General features: G+C 47.0%; 1 protein-coding gene across 1 annotated transcript in view; it reads left to right on the forward strand.

Moving 5' to 3' along the window:
- Nucleotides 1–10,513: 10,513 nt before the first annotated feature.
- The window catches only part of LOC123441575, a gene marked incomplete at its 5' end in the record, with an annotated part of 48,275 nt that continues 40,723 nt past the window's right edge, over nucleotides 10,514–18,065 (forward strand). The window contains one exon of the mRNA XM_045117947.1: nucleotides 10,514–11,272. Coding sequence (XP_044973882.1) covers nucleotides 10,514–11,272 — 759 coding nt within the window. The remainder of the gene's footprint in view (nucleotides 11,273–18,065) is intronic.

The following is an 18,065-nucleotide window of genomic DNA, read 5'->3' on the forward strand; positions in this document are numbered from 1 at the left end:
TGCCGGCAAGTCACAGGAGAGGGGTGAAAAGTAAACATCTATACTATATGCATATATGGCAGGTGGTGGTGTAAGTTTTAGCGTAAAGCAAGTTTTCTCCTACAACAAGAGAGGGCTAAAAGCAAAATGTTACTACATTGTTGGTTGTTAACGAGATGGTTCCGCCAACCAGTTCTCGTACCCGATTTGTCAATAATTACCCTCATCAAATATATTTAATGGTTTTGAGAAATCCAGATAACTTCAGTTCCTTTTGCTCAAGTCGTCCATGACCGTCGACACGGCTAATCGATTAGGTTTGAGTACTCTGCAGAGTTCTGCACACGTTCCCCACAAGATTTGATCGCCTCCGTGTATGTCCTCGCACTTCAAGGTGTTTGAAGACCGGATGATCAAAACATGGTCTTTCAACGGGTCCCTCTGAATCCCTCTCGGTGCCCATCCATTCCTACCGTTCGTCTACATCTGCTAGCACCGCCTGTCCAGAGTGGCCACATTGTCCAACCAAACCAGAGCCCATAATGACTTGTGGCTGTGCAGGTAAGCCTTTGGTCTTGAAAATATCCGTCCGTCTCTTTGAGCTTGGGTGAAGCTTTCCGCAGGATGACATGGCCTCTCCAGCATCCCGGGCATCCACTGGGTTTTCCAGGGAGCCGATCAACCGTCCTTCACCCAGTGTTGCATTGCGTCCGAGGTCTTGAAAATCTTGTCTTAGTCCGGTCTTGATTATTATATCAACCTCGCATCACTCGTGATATACACTCAACCGGTAACCCGTCTACTTAAGCATAGCAAATATAACATTGTCGTCCCGGGGCCAAGTATCGGGGTTGTTGTGTGCCTACCACATGATACTACAACTTATGCTAAAGTTTCCAAGTACCTAGGCAGCATGCAATTGGGCATAGGATGGTAGAACTATGATGCGTAAAAACATAGGTGATAGTATGATCAAAGTGACTTGCCTGTGATGTTGACGAAGAAGAATTTCTCGAGAAAACAACTTGATAGACTACTCGTCACTCTCCGATGAAATCTATATAGCAAACATATCATTCACATAAGCACTCATACTAGCAATCATTCTAACAATCAAAACAAAAGAGAGAGCAAATAAGAATTCCGAAAGAAACTTCAAACAAGACTAGAGAGTCCTTTACTATGTCAAACACTAAATAGTTTTGTCTAACAGAAAATAATGACAAGGAACTAAGATATAAGTTTAACTAAGATAAAATAAAGTGTTTTTCACAAAACCTTTTGAAAGTATTCCCAAACGGGATTTGGAACAACGGTGAAAACAATTGCACGTTACTACGGAGCTAGAATTTGATTTCATGAAAACAAATAAAACTAAAATACAAACTTGTTGCAAAACTACTGTTAACTAACATAAACAAAACAATAATAATGTTTCTGAAATAGTAAAGAAAATATTTTAAAACAAAAGTAGAAAATGAATTAGCCGAAATCCTAAAAGCGGTGAAACAGAAATTGTTTCACATGAAATAATGTGTTAAAGTACTCAAACAAATCTGACATTTTTACCACTGATACATAAAATCACTAGTGATCAGTACCAAAAGGAATCAAATTAAAAGCTATTTTTAAAATCCTGGAATAGGAAAAACAAGGTTTAAACTAAATCTGCTCTAACTTATATTTCAAAATTTCAAACATAGACAAATTATATGTTTTTAAAAACTACAGGAAATTTGTGAGCTACTGTAAAAAGAATCAATGTCATTGGACTTTGTGATAAAAAGTTGTGGCCAAAACAAGATTGAAAGTTGTTGTTTTTGCTAATTTTGACAGAAAACTGCAGCTAGCTAGTACTAACAAAGGGGTACACGTGTCCTGATGCTATTGGCTGCTGTGGTGTTTGTTGCATGGCTTCGGGCAAACGGCCGACGCTAAGGAAAAGTTGTTGGTTAAATCATAAGTGACAAAAAAACCCATTGGTTTTCTTATTTAGACCGAAGGGGTATCTAGTGATTTAATCCAGGCCACTAGTACAAGATCTAACAGCTACTAACAGAAGAGAGAAAATACAGAGAGGAAGAAGGAGGGAGTACCGTGCTGGGCAGCACTCCGGCGAGGGAGGGGAGGCTCCGTGGCGGCAGTGGCGCCGGGGAGGCGCCGGCGGGGTAGTACTCCTCCTCGGGGAGGCGTCAGGGGGGAAGAGGAGGCTCCAGGGGTGCTGGGGACTGCTCGTGTGTGGTAGACGAGGTGCAGCCTCGCTGCTCCGGCGAGGTGGCTCGGGCGGCGAGGGAGAGCTCCGGGGGGGGGGGGGGGCTGTGGGGTGACGGGGGTGGCGGCGGCGGGGTGCCTCAGGTGGCGCGGGGTGGCTCGGGTGGCGCTCCTGCGGGGTGGCCGAAGGTGGGCAGCGGGGCTCCTGCTGCTGCTCCGGTGGGGTGGTGCAGGGCTAGGGCGGCGGCGAGGGGAGATGGGAGGCGGCGGCGGGGGTGGGAACGGGGTGGCGGAGGTGGGGCACTTATATAGGCCAGGGAGAGGGGAGCTATGGAAGGAGTGGGAGAAGAACTCAGGGTGAATCCCGTGGTCTGGGGAGTAGGCTCGGTCGTGAGCAGAGAAAAGGAAAGAGACGAGGGAGGAAGGAGAGGTGCCGACGTGGGGGAAGCCTCGGTCAGGGTGGGTCCACCCGCAGAGAGAGGGGGAGGTAAGGCAGGGGTGGCGGCCGGCTAAATTAAAAGGATCTGGGATCCAGGGGATCGGGATTCGGCCCAGCTAAGAAAAACACTCGGGGGCAGTTGTTAAGAAAAAAAAACCTTCCTTTTATTAAACCTTTTCCGAAACAGAATTGTAAAAGCTAAAAAAAAGAAATAAATCAAAATATCTATATATGGTATTATATATCAAAAAAATCAGAAAAAGAATCTCTACCCGAATAACATTTTTTAAAGCAAAAATAAAAACTTGAAAAAAATGTTTTTTCAGAAATTCCCAATTTGCTTTATTTATTTTTGCAATTATTTTTGCAAAATAACTTTGGGTTTTCTTGGCTCCAACATTTCAAAACTTGCCCGCACTTTGGAGTGTCATTTTCCTCCGCTCTCTCTCTTGCGTGCAAGAGAGTTTTCTCCGGGCTTTCCTCGCGCGATGGAAATGCAAAACAAAAGACGAAAGAATTTCCCGGCATTTCTTGCACGAAGAAAACGAATGGCAATGCAAAAGAATTCAATGCAAATATCTCCGTTCAAATTCTGTATAATTGAATAAGGCATGTCATCTTCTCTCGTTGCTTTTAAAAGCTTTAATTTGAAATCACCGGAGAAGGGGAAAGTCATTTTATTCCCTCTCATTCAAAAGTTTCAAAAAGTTTCAAATTTCACACAAGTTTTAATCACTGAGCAAACAACCAAACAATCAATCTAATAATTATATTAACATTCCAAAATTTATAATTTTGGGATGTTACAAACTACCACACTTAAAATGAATCTCATCCTCGAGATTCGAAGAGGCTAGAAAGAAAAGGTTAGGGTTTGGGGGTCTTCTAACAATCCAATCTCCGGCAAAGTGGGATGCTACCACACTTAAAATGAGAGATACTGGTCCCTCAAAATGCTTTAACGATCCTCTGGGGTTTTGGCAACTGACATCGCACAGTCTTCATATTAAATCCTTTGGCGATGCTCTCCCGTTGATATAAGCTTCTTCCGTCACTAGGTCTTCTTAACTGACAGTCTCGTGGTCAATTCTAAATAACATATCGATGGTTCTCATGGTGGTCTACCATTTGTGGTTATCCTGCAGAGAGAGGGGTCTTGTCTTCATCCTCACCATAAAATTTCTTACGCGTGACAACAAGTGCCATGTACATGGGCTTTTCTTATACCACTCTAAGGCTTAAACAAAAGTTTCAAAGAACTTCGTCTCTCTATATGGGTAAGTCTCTCAGATTTACCATTCCGAATAGCAAGATAAATGATAAGAGTAAGTCGTCATGGTGATCAATCCATTCCGCACCCAAATCATTTCTCTGTATAAGGTTTAGCGAATCTCGCATTCTAACACTTGGGCATCCTCACAAGCATTGCAGAATTTCTCTTGTCCACGAACTAAGTTCGGATAATCCATTGGTTCTGCAAGCTGAACGAAACATCTATCGTATCTTCACAACTCTCAGGTTTTCGTATGCTCCTAAGAAAACGTTTGCTGATCCATCATAGCTTCTTTCATAAATCATATTCATTTCATAATCAATCCTTTATTACATCCTTAATTTATCCTCAAAAACTCCAATTCAAAAGTACTTTATTACAAATGCTGCCATCCACATGGTTCGGTATGGTCGAGCATTTCTGCCAACTTTATTCATCTGCCTCTCTTGGAGGTACTTTAGTTCCACTGGAACTTTCCGATGTGCTCCTTGAAATCATCCATCCTTTGCTTCATCATGGTGGTCATTAGCTTCATCTCCATCATCTCCGCACGTACTTCACTCAGGTATTCCTGGGTATGACGGAGTCTTTCTTCAAGTATTTCTCCGATCTGACGTATGGCTTCCATGGCAGCTTCACGAACAGCATCAAAGAAGGTTGCTCGTGGTACACGTGAAATGAAAAAGTATTGCCCCATAGTCTTTGGACAAACTCCTTTCACATGGTGGAGGTGTACTTCCACGTACCAAAGTTCTACTCCACTTTCCATGAATGGGTAGCCTTTGTAGACTGCATCTCCTTCAAGACGAATGTGCTTCATCATGTCCTTCAGGATTTTCGGGTAATCATGATCACTGGTCAGGGTCATGATCGTTTTTGGGCCCTTGAGGAATGACTCGTAGAGAGTTGTCATCTGCAGGTGTCAGTAAATAGGTACTCAGAGGAATGTATGTGTCTCCTTGGTAATCATGGTACATTCCTACTCAATGGATCCTATGTGGTTTACCGATTACTACCACACTTAAATGAATTATACTCATGCCTGCATAGACCATATTTTCTCATATCCTCATAAATGTTCAGAGAGCTTTGCTCGTAGAGAAACAACGCATACACTTTCAACATAGACAATCATGAGACATTAAATTCCATTAATTCATGATGTTATTACAATCTCAGGGACTTCTGCTACAAAATTTCACTCCATGATCTTATGAAAAACAAGAGTGCTTCGGATTACACTTATTGCCATGGTCAAAGCTTAACTACTCCATTCTAGCTTTCTTCCTTTGTGGACAATCGCTGGCAAAATGTCCTGCTTCCTTGCAACAAAAGCAAATGATTTCTGACAAGTCTCGAGGCTTCTTAGCTTCTGCTTTTGCTCCTTGGATTCCCGGCTTCCTTCCTGAGCACATGTATTTGTGGTGGCCAAATTTCATACACTTGTAACATCTGACATGACTCAGGTCTATGTGTGCAGAGATTTGGTTCTTCCGAGGGTACTTTTTCTTCTTTTTGGACTCCTTTATTTTGGCCAGTTCTTCTATTGCAAGTGGATCAAACTCCACTTCTTCTATCGGGAAGTTTCCCAGATACTCTTGGCTTCTCTTCGTGCAATCCTGTGAATAATGTCCTTCTTCTCCACATGATTAGCATGCATTGGAGAAAAAATCTGGTCAGACCTTGTCCATCAGGGTCTTCAATATTTTCAATCATCACCGGTACCTCTAGAATCTTCTTCTTGAGGGTTTCCTTCACTGCATCTTTCGGCTGCTTGACAACTTGTTGCACCTTGGGGTAAATGTGACACTGAGCTGGGTAGTGGGTGGTTCCTTCATACAAGAAACAAGTCACCTGACTAGTTGGGCACTCCTCAGCTGGGTGATTTTCATCACAATGAGTGCATCCATCCTTGTGTTCTTCCTGGGTGTGTCCTATTTCTCCATAGATCTTGCATGCCCAAGTCTTCTCCTTCGGATTATCGTAGCACTTCTGAATGAGACGGATCTTAACAGAGTCTTCTTGAATTCTTCCCAACTTTCTGCTCCACTAAATCCTTGTATGGCATGGTGCATTTTCCACCAGATAGCTGCACTTTGGGTAAAGTACTAAAGAGTGTGTGCCACTTCATATTTCCTTGAGATCAAGTTTCTCCCGAAGTTGTTCTCCATGTTCTGAATCCATATCTCAGCTTCCAGTTGGGTCATTGGTCCAGAGACTACAAGTCCAGCTTCATACTCCATCTGGTAGGGTTGAGGTTTTGGGGATGAGACGGGTAAGAGAGGGAGGGATATACACACAATACAAACAATATTTTTGAGAATAGGTTTATTTGTGGCTGTCGAAAAACACACACCAATGACGGCTCACAATTCATCGTATCTAACGTGGGTATATAAAAGGGGTTTGGACTTCTAATGGTCATATAGTTATTCGGACACTTCAGGGTCTTTGAGTTCTTCGGGTCTTGGGAGTCTTGTGTTGGTGTAGCTTCAATTCTTCAAATGCGTGGTGAAATTCTCTTTACTTTGAAGTAGAACTCCATTGATTCTTCATGAGGTCAAAGGGGTAAGGGGATTGTATAACTATTTGAGGTGAGAGAGAACGTTTGATGAAATCAGAAGAGATGAGAAGTAAAAGGTGTTCTCGAAAAATAGAAATTTTTGAGAGATCCTTTCCTAAGAAATTTCCAGTTTCTAGGGTCACGTCCTACAGTCAACCTGGCTCTGATACCATTTCTGTAGCGACCCGACTCAAGACGAGTCAAGCCTCTGTGTTTCTGTGCCAGCCCTGGATCAGTATGCTGGCACACACAGTACATCAATGTATATATCAAAGTGCAATCACATGTAAAATAGCGTAAAACTGATATATACCTTAATATCTCAGTGGAAGCGGTCAAGGGAGTGGAGTCCCAATAAACACCAACGACAAGTTGAGTGTAGACCGTAACCCTGAATCGTACTCTTACTCGTCGAAGAAAAAATATCTGCAACATAAGACGTTGTAGCCGTGTAGGTCAGCATATTGAATATGCCGGCAAGTCACAGGAGAGGGGTGAAAAGTAAACATCTATACTATATGCATATATGGCAGGTGGTGGTGTAAGTTTTAGCGTAAAGCAAGTTTTCTCCTACAACAAGAGAGGGCTAAAAGCAAAATGTTACTACATTGTTGGTTGTTAACGAGATGGTTCCGCCAACCAGTTCTCGTACCCGAGTTGTCAATAACTACCCTCATCAAATATATTCAATGTCGTTGAGAAATCCAGATAATTTCAGTTCCTTTGGTTCAAGTCGTCCATGACCGTGGACACGGCTAATCGATTAGGTTTGAGTACTCTGCAGAGTTTTGCACACGTTCCCCACAAGATTTGATCGCCTCCGTGTATGTCCTCGCACTTCAGGGTGTTTGAAGACCGGATGATCAAAACATGGCCTTTCAACGGGTCCCTCTGAATCCCTGTCGGTGCCCATCCATTCCTACCATTCGTCTACATCTGCTAGCACCGCCTGTCCAGAGTCGCCACGTTGTCCAACCAAGCCAGAGCCCATAATGACTTGTGGCTGTGCAGGTAAGCCTTTGGTCTTGAAAATATCCGTCCGTCTCTTTGAGCCTGGGTGAAGCTTTCCGCAGGATGACATGGCCTCTCCAGCATCCCGGGCATCCACTGGGTTTTCCAGGGAGCCGATCAACCGTCCTTCACCCAGTGTTGCATTGCGTCCGAGGTCTTGAAAATCTTGTCTTAGTCCGGTCTTGATTATTATATCAACCTCGCATCACTCGTGATATACACTCAACTGGTAACCGTCTACTTAGGCATAGCAAATATAACATTGTCGTCCCGGGGCCAAGTATCGGGATTGTTGTGTGCCTACCACATGATACTACAACTTATGCTAAAGTTTCCAAGTACCTAGGCAGCATGCAATTGGGCATAGGATGGTAGAACTATGATGCATAAAAACATAGGTGATAGTATGATCAAAGTGACTTGCCTGTGATGTTGACGAAGAAGAATTTCTCGAGAAAATAACTTGATAGACTACTCGTCACTCTCCGATGAAATCTATATAGCAAACATATCATTCACATAAGCACTCATACTAGCAATCATTCTAACAATCAAAACAAAAGAGAGAGCGAATAAGAATTCCGAAAGAAACTTGAAACAAGACTAGAGAGTCCTTTACTACGCCAAACACTAAATAGTTTTGTCTAACAGAAAATAATGACAAGGAACTAAGATATAAGTTTAACTAAGATAAAATAAAGTGTTTTCACAAAACCTTTTGAAAGTATTCCCAAACGGGATTTGAAACAACGGTGAAAACAATTGCACGTTACTACGAAGCTAGAATTTGATTTCATGAAAACAAATAAAACTAAAATACAAACTTGTTGCAAAACTACTGTTAACTAACATAAACAAAACAATAATAATGTTTCTGAAATAGTAAAGAAAATATTTTAAAACAAAAGTAGAAAATGAATTAGCCGAAATCCTAAAAGCGGTGAAACAGAAATTGTTTCACATGAAATAATGTGTTAAAATACTCAAACAAACCTGACATTTTTACCGCTGATACATAAAATCACTAGTGATTAGTACCAAAAGGAATCAAACTAAAAGCTATTTTTAAAATCCTGGAATAGGCAAAACAAGGTTTAAACTAAATCTGCTCTAACTTATATTTACAAATTTCAAACATAGACAAATTATATGTTTTTAACAACTACAGGAAATTTGTGAGCTACTGGAAAAAGAATCAATGTCATTGGACTTTGGGATAAAAAGTTGTGGCCAAAACAAGATTGAAAGTTGTTGTTTTTGCTAATTTTGACAGAAAACTGCAGCTAGCTAGTACTAACAAAGGGGTACACATGTCCTGATGCTATTGGCTGCGGTGGTGTTTGTTGCATGGCTTCGGGCAAACGGCCGACGCTAAGGAAAAGTTGCTGGTTAAATCATAAGTGACAAAAAACCCACTGGTTTTCTTATTTAGACCGAAGGGGTATCTAGTGATTTAATCCAGGCCACTAGTACAAGATCTACCGGCTACTAACAGAAGAGAGAAAATACAGAGAGGAAGAAGGAGGGAGTACCGTGCTGGGCAGCACTCCGGCGAGGGAGGGGCTGGCCGGCGAGGGAGGGGAGGCTCCGGGGCGGCAGTGGCGTCGGGGAGGCGGCGGCGGGGTAGTACTCCTCCTCGGGGAGGCGTCGGGGGGAAGAGGAGGCTCCGGGGGTGCTGGGGACTGCTCCTGTGGGGTAGACGAGGTGCCGCCTCGCTGCTCCGGCGAGGTGGCTCGGGCGGCGAGGGAGAGCTCCGGGGGGGGGGGGGGGCTGTGGGGTGACGGGGGTGGCGGCGGCGGGGTGCCTCAGGTGGCGCGGGGTGGCTCGGGTGGCGCTCCTGCGGGGTGGCCGAAGGTGGGCAGCGGGGCTGCTGCTGCTGCTCCGGTGGGGTGGTGCAGGGCTAGGGCGGCGGCGAGGGGAGATGGGAGGCGGCGGCGGGGGTGGGAACGGGGTGGCGGAGGTGGGGCACTTATATAGGCCACGGAGAGGGGAGCTATGGAAGGAGAGGGAGAAGAACTCGGGGTGAATCCCGTGGTCTGGGGAGTAGGCTCGGTCGTGAGCAGAGAAAAGGAAAGAGACGAGGGAGGAAGGAGAGGTGCCGACGTGGGGGAAGCCTCGGTCAGGGTGGGTCCACCCGCAGAGAGAGGGGGAGGTAAGGCAGGGGTGGCAGCCGGCTAAATTAAAAGGATCTGGGATCCAGGGGATCGGGATTCGGCCCAGCTAAGAAAAACGGTCGGGGGCGGCTGTTAAGAAAAAAAAACCTTTCTTTTATTAAACCTTTTCCGAAACATAATTGTAAAAGCTAAAAAAAGAAATAATCAAAATATCTATATATGGTATTATATATCAAAAAAATCAGAAAAAGAATCTCTACCCGAATAACATTTTTTTAAAGCAAAAATAAAAACTTGAAAAAAATGTTTTTTCAGAAATTCCCAATTTGCTTTATTTCTTTTTGCAATTATTTTTGCAAAAGAAATTTGGGTTTTCTTGGCTCCAACATTTCAAAAATTGCCCGCACTTTGGAGTGTCATTTTTTTCCGCTCTCTCTCTTGCGTGCAAGAGAGTTTTCTCCGGGCTTTCCTCGCGCGATGGAAATGCAAAACAAAAGACGAAAGAATTTCCCGGCATTTCTTGCACGAAGAAAACGATGGCAATGTAAAAGAATTCAATGCAAATATCTTCGTTCAAATTCTGTATAATTGAAGAAGTCATGTCATCTTCTCTCGTTGCTTTTAGAAGCATTAATTTGAATTCACCGGAGAAGGGGAAAGTCATTTTATTCCCTCTCATTCAAAAGTTTCGAAAAGTTTCAAATTTCACACAAGTTTTAATCACTCAGCAAACAACCAAACAATCAATCAAATAATTATATTAACATTCCAAAATTTATCATTTTGGGATGTTACACGCCTCTTCGAGAGCAATCGTCGCCAAAGCATTCAGAGCTGGTTTCTTCTGGCTGCACGCAAACGAAATGGCTAAAGATATGGCCGACCGATGTGAGGGCTGTCAGTTCTACTCCAACAAGTCCCACAAGCCAACATCTGCGTTGAAGACAATCCCTCTTGTGTGGCCGTTTGCAGTATGGGGATTAGATACAGTCGGTCCATTCAGGACAGGCCAAGGAGGATACACACATCTGTTGGTGGCAGTCGACAAGTTCACAAAATGGATTGAAGCCAAGCCCATCAAGAAGCTCGACGCCCTAACAGCCATCAAGTTTGTCAGGGACATCATCTCCAGATTCGGTGTACCTCACAGCATAATCACGGACAACGGGACAAACTTTGACTCGGACAGATTCAAAGGTTTCTGTGCAAGCCAAGGTATCCGAGTGGATTTTGCTTCCGTGGCGTATCCTCAATCCAATGGACAAGCAGAGCGGGCGAATGGACTTATTCTGCAAGGTTTGAAGCCCCGACTCCTGCGAGAGGTGGGACATGCCGCTGGCGCATGGGTCACCGAGCTACCTTCAGTGCTTTGGGGTCTGCGCACAACCCCGAACAGATCTACAGGGCGATCACCGTTCTTCCTCGTTTACGGAGCAGAAGCAGTCCTTCCGAGTGACTTGCTTCACAATGCTCCACGAGTCGAACTCTTCTCCGAAGCTGAAGCAGAACAAGCAAGGCAAGACGGAGTGGACCTTCTAGAGGAGGAGCGCGAGATGGCACTGACTCGCTCAACCATTTATCAACAAGATCTACGACGTTTTCACGCACGACACGTCAGGAGTCGCACGTTCCAAGCAGGAGACCTGGTGCTCCGAGTGGATCAGCAAAGACCTCACAAGTTGGCTCCTACCTGGGAAGGACCCTTCATCATCTCCAAGGTGCTGAACAACGGAGTATACAGACTCTACAACATCGACAGGGAGACAGACGAGCCGCGAGCATGGAACGGAAATCTCCTGAAGCGCTTCTACACGTGACCGTCGACTCAAGCAATGTAAAGAACAAGTATTGGTGAAATAATATAAAGCAGATTGAGTTTTTGTAGATTCAAAATTCTTCCGCGGTCGCAGACTCCGGTCTCAAAAAAAAAAATCTTAGCTGCGATCCAGAATCACCTAAGTTCTAACTTTCTCCGAGTGTGCACTAAACGTCGCACTCGGGGACTTAGCTGCGATCAAGAATCGCCTAAGTACTAACTTTCTCCGAGTGTGCACTAAACGTCGCACTCGGGGACTTAGCTGCGATCCAGAATCGCCTAAGTAATAACTTTCTACGAGTGTGCACTAAACGTCGCACTCGGGGACTTAGCCGCGATCAAGAATCGCCTAAGTACTAACTTCCTCCGAGTGTGCACTAAACGTCGCACTCGGGGACTTAGCTGCGATCCAGAATCGCCTAAGTAATAACTTTCTACGAGTGTCCACTAAACGTCGCACTCGGGGACTTAGCTGCGATCAAGAATCGCCTAAGTACTAACTTCCTCCGAGTGTGCACTTAACGTCGCACTCGGGGACTTAGCTGCGATCAAGAATCGCCTAAGTACTAACTTCCTCCGAGTGTGCACTGAACGTCGCACTCGGGGACTTAGCTGCGATCCAGAATCGCCTAAGTAATAACTTTCTAAGAGTGTGCACTAAACGTCGCACTCGAGGACTTAGCTACGATCAAGAATCGCCTAAGTACTAACTTCCTCCGAGTGTGCACTAAACGTCGCACTCGGGGACTTAGCTGCGATGAAGAATCGCCTAAGTAATAACTTTCTTCGAGTGTGCACTAAATGTAGCACTCGGGGACTTAGCTGCGATCAAGAATCGCCTAAGTACTAACTTCCTCCGAGTGTGCACTAAACGTCGCACTCGGGGACTTAGCTACGATCCAGAATCGCCTAAGTAATAACTTTCTACGAGTGCGCACTAAACGTCGCACTCGAGGACTTAGCTGCGATCAAGAATCACCTAAGTACTAACTTCCTCCGAGTGTGCACTAAACGTCGCACTCGGGGACTTAGCTGCGATCAAGAATCGCCTAAGTAATAACTTTCTCCGAGTGTGCACTAAACGTAGCACTCGGGGACTTTGCTGCGATCAAGAATCTCCTAAGTACTAATCTTGTCCGTGTGTGCACTAAACGTCGCACTCGGGGACTTAGCTGCGATCAAGAATCGCCTAAGTACTAACTTTCTCCGTGTGTGCACTAAGCGTCGCACTCGGGGACTTAGCTGCGATCAAGAATCGCCTAAGTACTAACTTTCTCCGTGTGTGCACTAAACATCGCACTCGGGGACTTAGTTGCGATCAAGAATCGCCTAAGTACAAAGCTTCCTGCGACTGTATCCCACAGATACACTCGGGGACTCAGCAGACACTCATTGAGGCTCATGTGGATGTCAAGACCACTGACAATTACATGAGTAGCAGACCCTCATTGAGGCTCATGTGGATGTCAAGACCACTGGCAATTACATGAGTAGCAGACCCTCATTGAGGCTCATGTGGATGTCAAGACCACTGACAATTACATGAGTAGCAGACCCTCATAGAGGCTCATGCAGATGTCAAGGCAACTGACACTTACATGCTCCGCATGTTTGCCATTGGCTTCACCAAGAAACGCCAAACAAAAACTCGAGCCAAAATTGCAACAGAAGAGCAAACGATTTGATTCAAATTCGAAGTTCACCTAAAGATAGTTCACTCGATGCGGATCAAGCTTACCCGCACCGAACCAAGAATGTGACGGCCAACAGCAGTGGCCAAAGTTCCTTACAAATCAACACTCGGCATACCGAGGATAAAGTTTTCTTAAGCGTCATCCGGATTAGCGCCATGACTGGAGGGCTCCACGAATGTGTCCAGATCGATCCCGTCGGCGATGCGGGTGGCACTCTCAAGGAAGGTTTCCATGAAGTCTTCGAATCGAAGTTTCTTCGTGTTGGCGACCTTCAACGCTTTCAGCTTCTCTTCGCACATCTCCTTGCAATGCACTCGGACCATGGACAAGGCAACGTCTGCACCACAACGAGCCGCAGATTTCTTCCATGACTGCACTCGGTTTGGAACCTCCTCCAGCCGAGTCATCAAGCCTTCCATTTCATGCAGTGACTCATCTTCAGGCCAAAGTTCCTTATCGATCCGGCCGACGACTTCTCTCAGTCGACCGATGAAAGGACCAACTTTACCCAGGCGAATGTGTGCTCGAAACAGATCTCGATTGGCGTCCTCCCCGAGTGGAATGTTCTCACGCATCGACCGCTCCACGTCAGCTGCTTCAGCCTTGCAAAAATCTGCAAACACAGGACAGGCAAACAATAAGCGCCGAGTGAAATGCTCATACTAACAGCACTCGGAAAAATAGGACTTACCACCCAGATGCGTTATCATCTGCCGAAGTCACTGACGTATTTCTCCTACGCTATACACCGTTTGTTCAGCACATCCATTTGTCCCATCAGCGCAGACCTTTGTTTTTCCCCATTTTCTCCACCTCAGCAGTCAAAGCCTTGTTCGCTTCACGAGCCTGCTCCAACGACTTCTCTCGTTCCGCCAGAACGTCCTTCATACCAGCCATTGCAATCAGTGCCGCATCCAGCTCACCGGCAAACTGAACCTTTTCCGCCCTAAGAGTCTCGTATGCTGTCCCCATCTCACAAGTTTTCTGCCAGCCAGCACCAAGAGACGATCAGAAAATCCAACACTAAAAAGTCTAAGTTATTCAGACCCCTACCGACGCAAGCAGTCGACAGCGGTCTCGGGGACTACACCCAGTGGGTTCACTGAGAGTGACCCCACTGGCATGAAACTCAAACAGGTCCGCCCTATTGAGATACATGACAACACCTACGCCTACAAGGCTAATACTACCCGACCTGAGTAAAATTACTCTCGGGGACTCTTACAGTAGGTGCACTCCGAGTGCCCCAACTGTTAGCAGTCGACCATATTATTTACGGATCTGACCAAGTCAAAGACAATATGCATAAAGACAACTGCCGGTGCAAGCACTCGACAGAAGTCTCGAGGACTACACCCGCTGGGTCCACTCAGAGTGAACCCATTGCAAACATCATACGGTATCCGAGCACACCCAGTGGGTTACAAGAGAAAAGTAAAAACTTACTAGCCCACTTACTCGGATATCGTCCCGCAGCTCCAAGCTTCGCTGGTACAGGGATGCAATGGAGTCGTACGCTTTCTTGGCTTCTCCCGCCATCAGCTCCGCCTGCGCCATGGCCCCCTTGGCCGCTCCCACCTGATCCTCCGGGAAGCGCTGGACGTTGAACTCGACATTTGACGGGCCTGGCATCGTTGGAAGCTCCTTGGGCATCCCAAGGCCCGCTCCAGTCGGTTCAGCAGCCACCAGCGCCGTATCAGTCAGCGGCACATCCGCGGCGAGAGCAGTAACTGGCGGAACAGCCTCAAGGACAGGCTCCGCAGCTTGCTCAGGTCTCCCCTGGTCACCCTCATCCCCATAAATCGCCCCTGCCATACCGAACGGCGCGAGATCTCAGAAAAAGAAAGGGGCAAGACCAAAGACAGAATTCACGATGCAATAATATAAAACTCTCGGAATCGCTACAACGCACCTGGCTGGGACGAGACGACGTTGTCCGCGTCCATGGGATCATCCTCCTGGCGCGCCGGAGAGGTGGCAGAGGTGGCAACCCTGTCGAGTGAAATTCATTCGACCATCAAACAGGAGTTCAATCGAATATCAGAAGAAGAACAATGCACTTACGTTGAGGTGACGGGAACAGTGACCCTCATCCACGGCAAAGCCTTCCGAGGTTTAGATCTGCTCGGTTTGACCACCTTGGAAGGCTGACCCGCAGGCTCAGCAGCAACATCCCTGGTCCTCTTGGTGCTCCGAGCACTCGGGACCACGGGAGCAGTGGGCGGAGCACTCGAGGATGCTGGAGGGGCCGAGGGAACTGCAGGTTCATGTCGGCGCTTGGTTCGGTGCTCTGGCAGCGGGGGCGGCGAGTCCTGTTCTTCGTCTTCCTCCTCTTCCTCACTAGACTCTTCCTCCGTTTCCCCATTGTCGGAGACATACTCGGCGCTCTCCACGCTGCCCTCCTGGCTGCCCTCCTCCTCCTCCTCGGCCAGGTTCCTGTTCGAGACAGGAGAAAACCAGTTGGTCCACTTCTGCATAGAATACAGTCGGCGACATCAGACGCCAGGCAGAGATTCAAGAAAGCGATAAAACTAAGACAGATACGTGCACTCGACAAATGGTACTCACCTGGTTCGGAGGAGGATTGTCCGCGCAGAAAGCCCTCACTCGCCGAGACCCTGTAGGGTTCTCACAGGCGCCTGTGATCTGGAGCACCCACGACGCCACCTTCTCCTCGGTCACGCCCAAGATGTTGGTCCGAGTGGAATCTTCGGGCCCCGTGTAGTGCCACATGGCGTGGTCGCGAGCCTGCAGTGGTTGTATGCGCCGACCGAGGAAAATCTCCAGCAAATCTATGCCGGTGACTCCCCTTCTGACGACATCTACAAGTGCGTCGACCAGAGACTGGATGTCGACCTTCTCCGCCTTCGTGAGCGCAAGCTGCTTAGGCGGAGCGGGTCAATCTAAGCTAAAAGGAGGCAACCCTGTCGTGGCATTCGGGCAGGCAACGTCCTGGCAATAGAACCACGTCGACTGCCAGTTCCTAACCGATTCACTCAGCTGAAGAGCAGGATAACTACTTCTACTCTTCTTCTGGAAACCTAAGCCTCCGCAGAGCTGGAGAAGGTGTGTCTTATCATCCGACTGGTGAAGTCGTTTGATAGTTTGGGATCTGGCAAAGAAAATATGTTTGAACAGACCCCAATGGGGAGGACAGCCGATGAAGCACTCGCACAGGACTATGAAAGCAGAGACATGAGCTATAGCATTCGGGGGAAAGTGGTGAAGCTGCGCCCCGAAGTGGTTCATTATGCCTTTGAAGAAAGGATGCGGGGGCAGAGAGAAACCTCGATATACGTGGCTGAGCAGCAGGACGCGCTCCCCCTCCCGGGGCGCCGACTCGATCTCATTCTCCGTCGGCAGCCTCCTCGACTTGTGCATGATCATCCCGTGCTCCACCAGCTGCAGCAGATCCTCCTCCGTCACCGTGCAGGGGAGGAAGTCCGCCTGGATCCACCCCGCCGACAACGCTCGCTGCCGCCGCTGAGCAGGAGCCGCCGCCTTCCCCTTCTTCTTCTTCGCCTCCAGCTTGCTAGTCTGTCCCTTGGTCATGGCGGAAGCTGCGGGTCCGCGAAGGAGAAGGAAAAGGAGGAAGCTTGGGTGCGCAGGAGGAGGCGAGAGGAGCGGAGCAAGCAAAGGCAAGAGATCCGGCGAGCGTAACGAGAAAACCCTCGCCGCTGAGGTTTAAGTAAGGTTCCGACTAAGTCACTGGCAGGTGGCCCCGAAACCTTATCCCCCGACCAACCGCGGCGATATCAGTGGAGAAGATGAAGGCGCGAGAATCGAGGCGTCAGGCGCTACTCGAGCGCGATGTCGTCATCCCCGCTGAGCCCGCGGTAACCGAAATTTGAGGATCCCGGAAAATCCGCCGCTGTCACTTGACTCGTCACGTCAGGAGATACCCTGGAAGCACTCGGTTTCCGACAGTTTGTTCCACAAATACTTCCACTCGGATCGTCGGTCAGAAAAGATAAAATGGATCGAGGAAAGCAACGCCAAAGTCACATCCGTTTTAGTCGGATCCAAACTTCAAGCATCGCTTCGTCGTTCCAACCCCAATCCATTCGGGGACTAATGATGGGGTCATAGTCCTAGGGTAGGGTCAAAGGCCTGCCCTGTAGATCCAACCCAAGGACTACCCCTCATAAGGGACAAGGCCCTTAGTCAGTTCCAACTGAACTGAGGAGTTCCCTTCATCCAGTCGGTAACAGATCCTCGACCATCCAGTCGGAGATTAGCATTCGGAGTTTATCAAACTAACCGACTGGATTCCACTCTGTGCATCGTAACCCCCCTGGAGGGAAACGGTCATACGTTTGCTTGTGCCTTTATTAGCATTTAAGACGTATGTTACCTCTAACGCAGGCATTTATTCGCCACTACTCCACCCCTGTGCACCGAACCGTTGTGGAGGGCAGCACACTCTATATAAGCCACCCTCCCCCACTGGTGCGGGGGTTAGCAAATCATTGTATTCCATATTCCACTCGACAACAAGGTCCCAGAGCACTGAGACGTAGGGCTATTACCTCCACCGCAGAGGGGCCTGAACTCATACAACCTCGCCGTAGCTAAGGCTCTGCCCATCCTTTCGTACCCTACACATCTACTTTCAGGCTTATACCCACGAGAGATACCCATATTCGTTCCTAGATATTCCATGAAGTTCTTTATGGGTCGAACCATGATGTCAACGATTCAATAAATCCCGTATGCAGTTTTGTTTGTCCATCGGCATGTTACTTTCCCGAGATTCAATCGTTGATATCTCATACCTAGTTCAATCCTTTTACTGGCAAGTCTCTTCACTTGTTTCGTAATACAAGATCCCGTGACTGAAAAGACTTCGATGACGCCTAGAGGGGGGTGAATAGGCTATTTAAAAACTTCTTCGGATTTGGCTTAAACCTAATGCGGAATAAACTAAGAGGATACTTGTCAAGCACAAATCCTATTTAAAAACTA

The sequence above is a fragment of the Hordeum vulgare genome, chromosome 3H, assembly GCF_904849725.1.
Source record: "Hordeum vulgare subsp. vulgare chromosome 3H, MorexV3_pseudomolecules_assembly, whole genome shotgun sequence".
Classification (NCBI taxonomy): Eukaryota; Viridiplantae; Streptophyta; class Magnoliopsida; order Poales; family Poaceae; genus Hordeum; species Hordeum vulgare.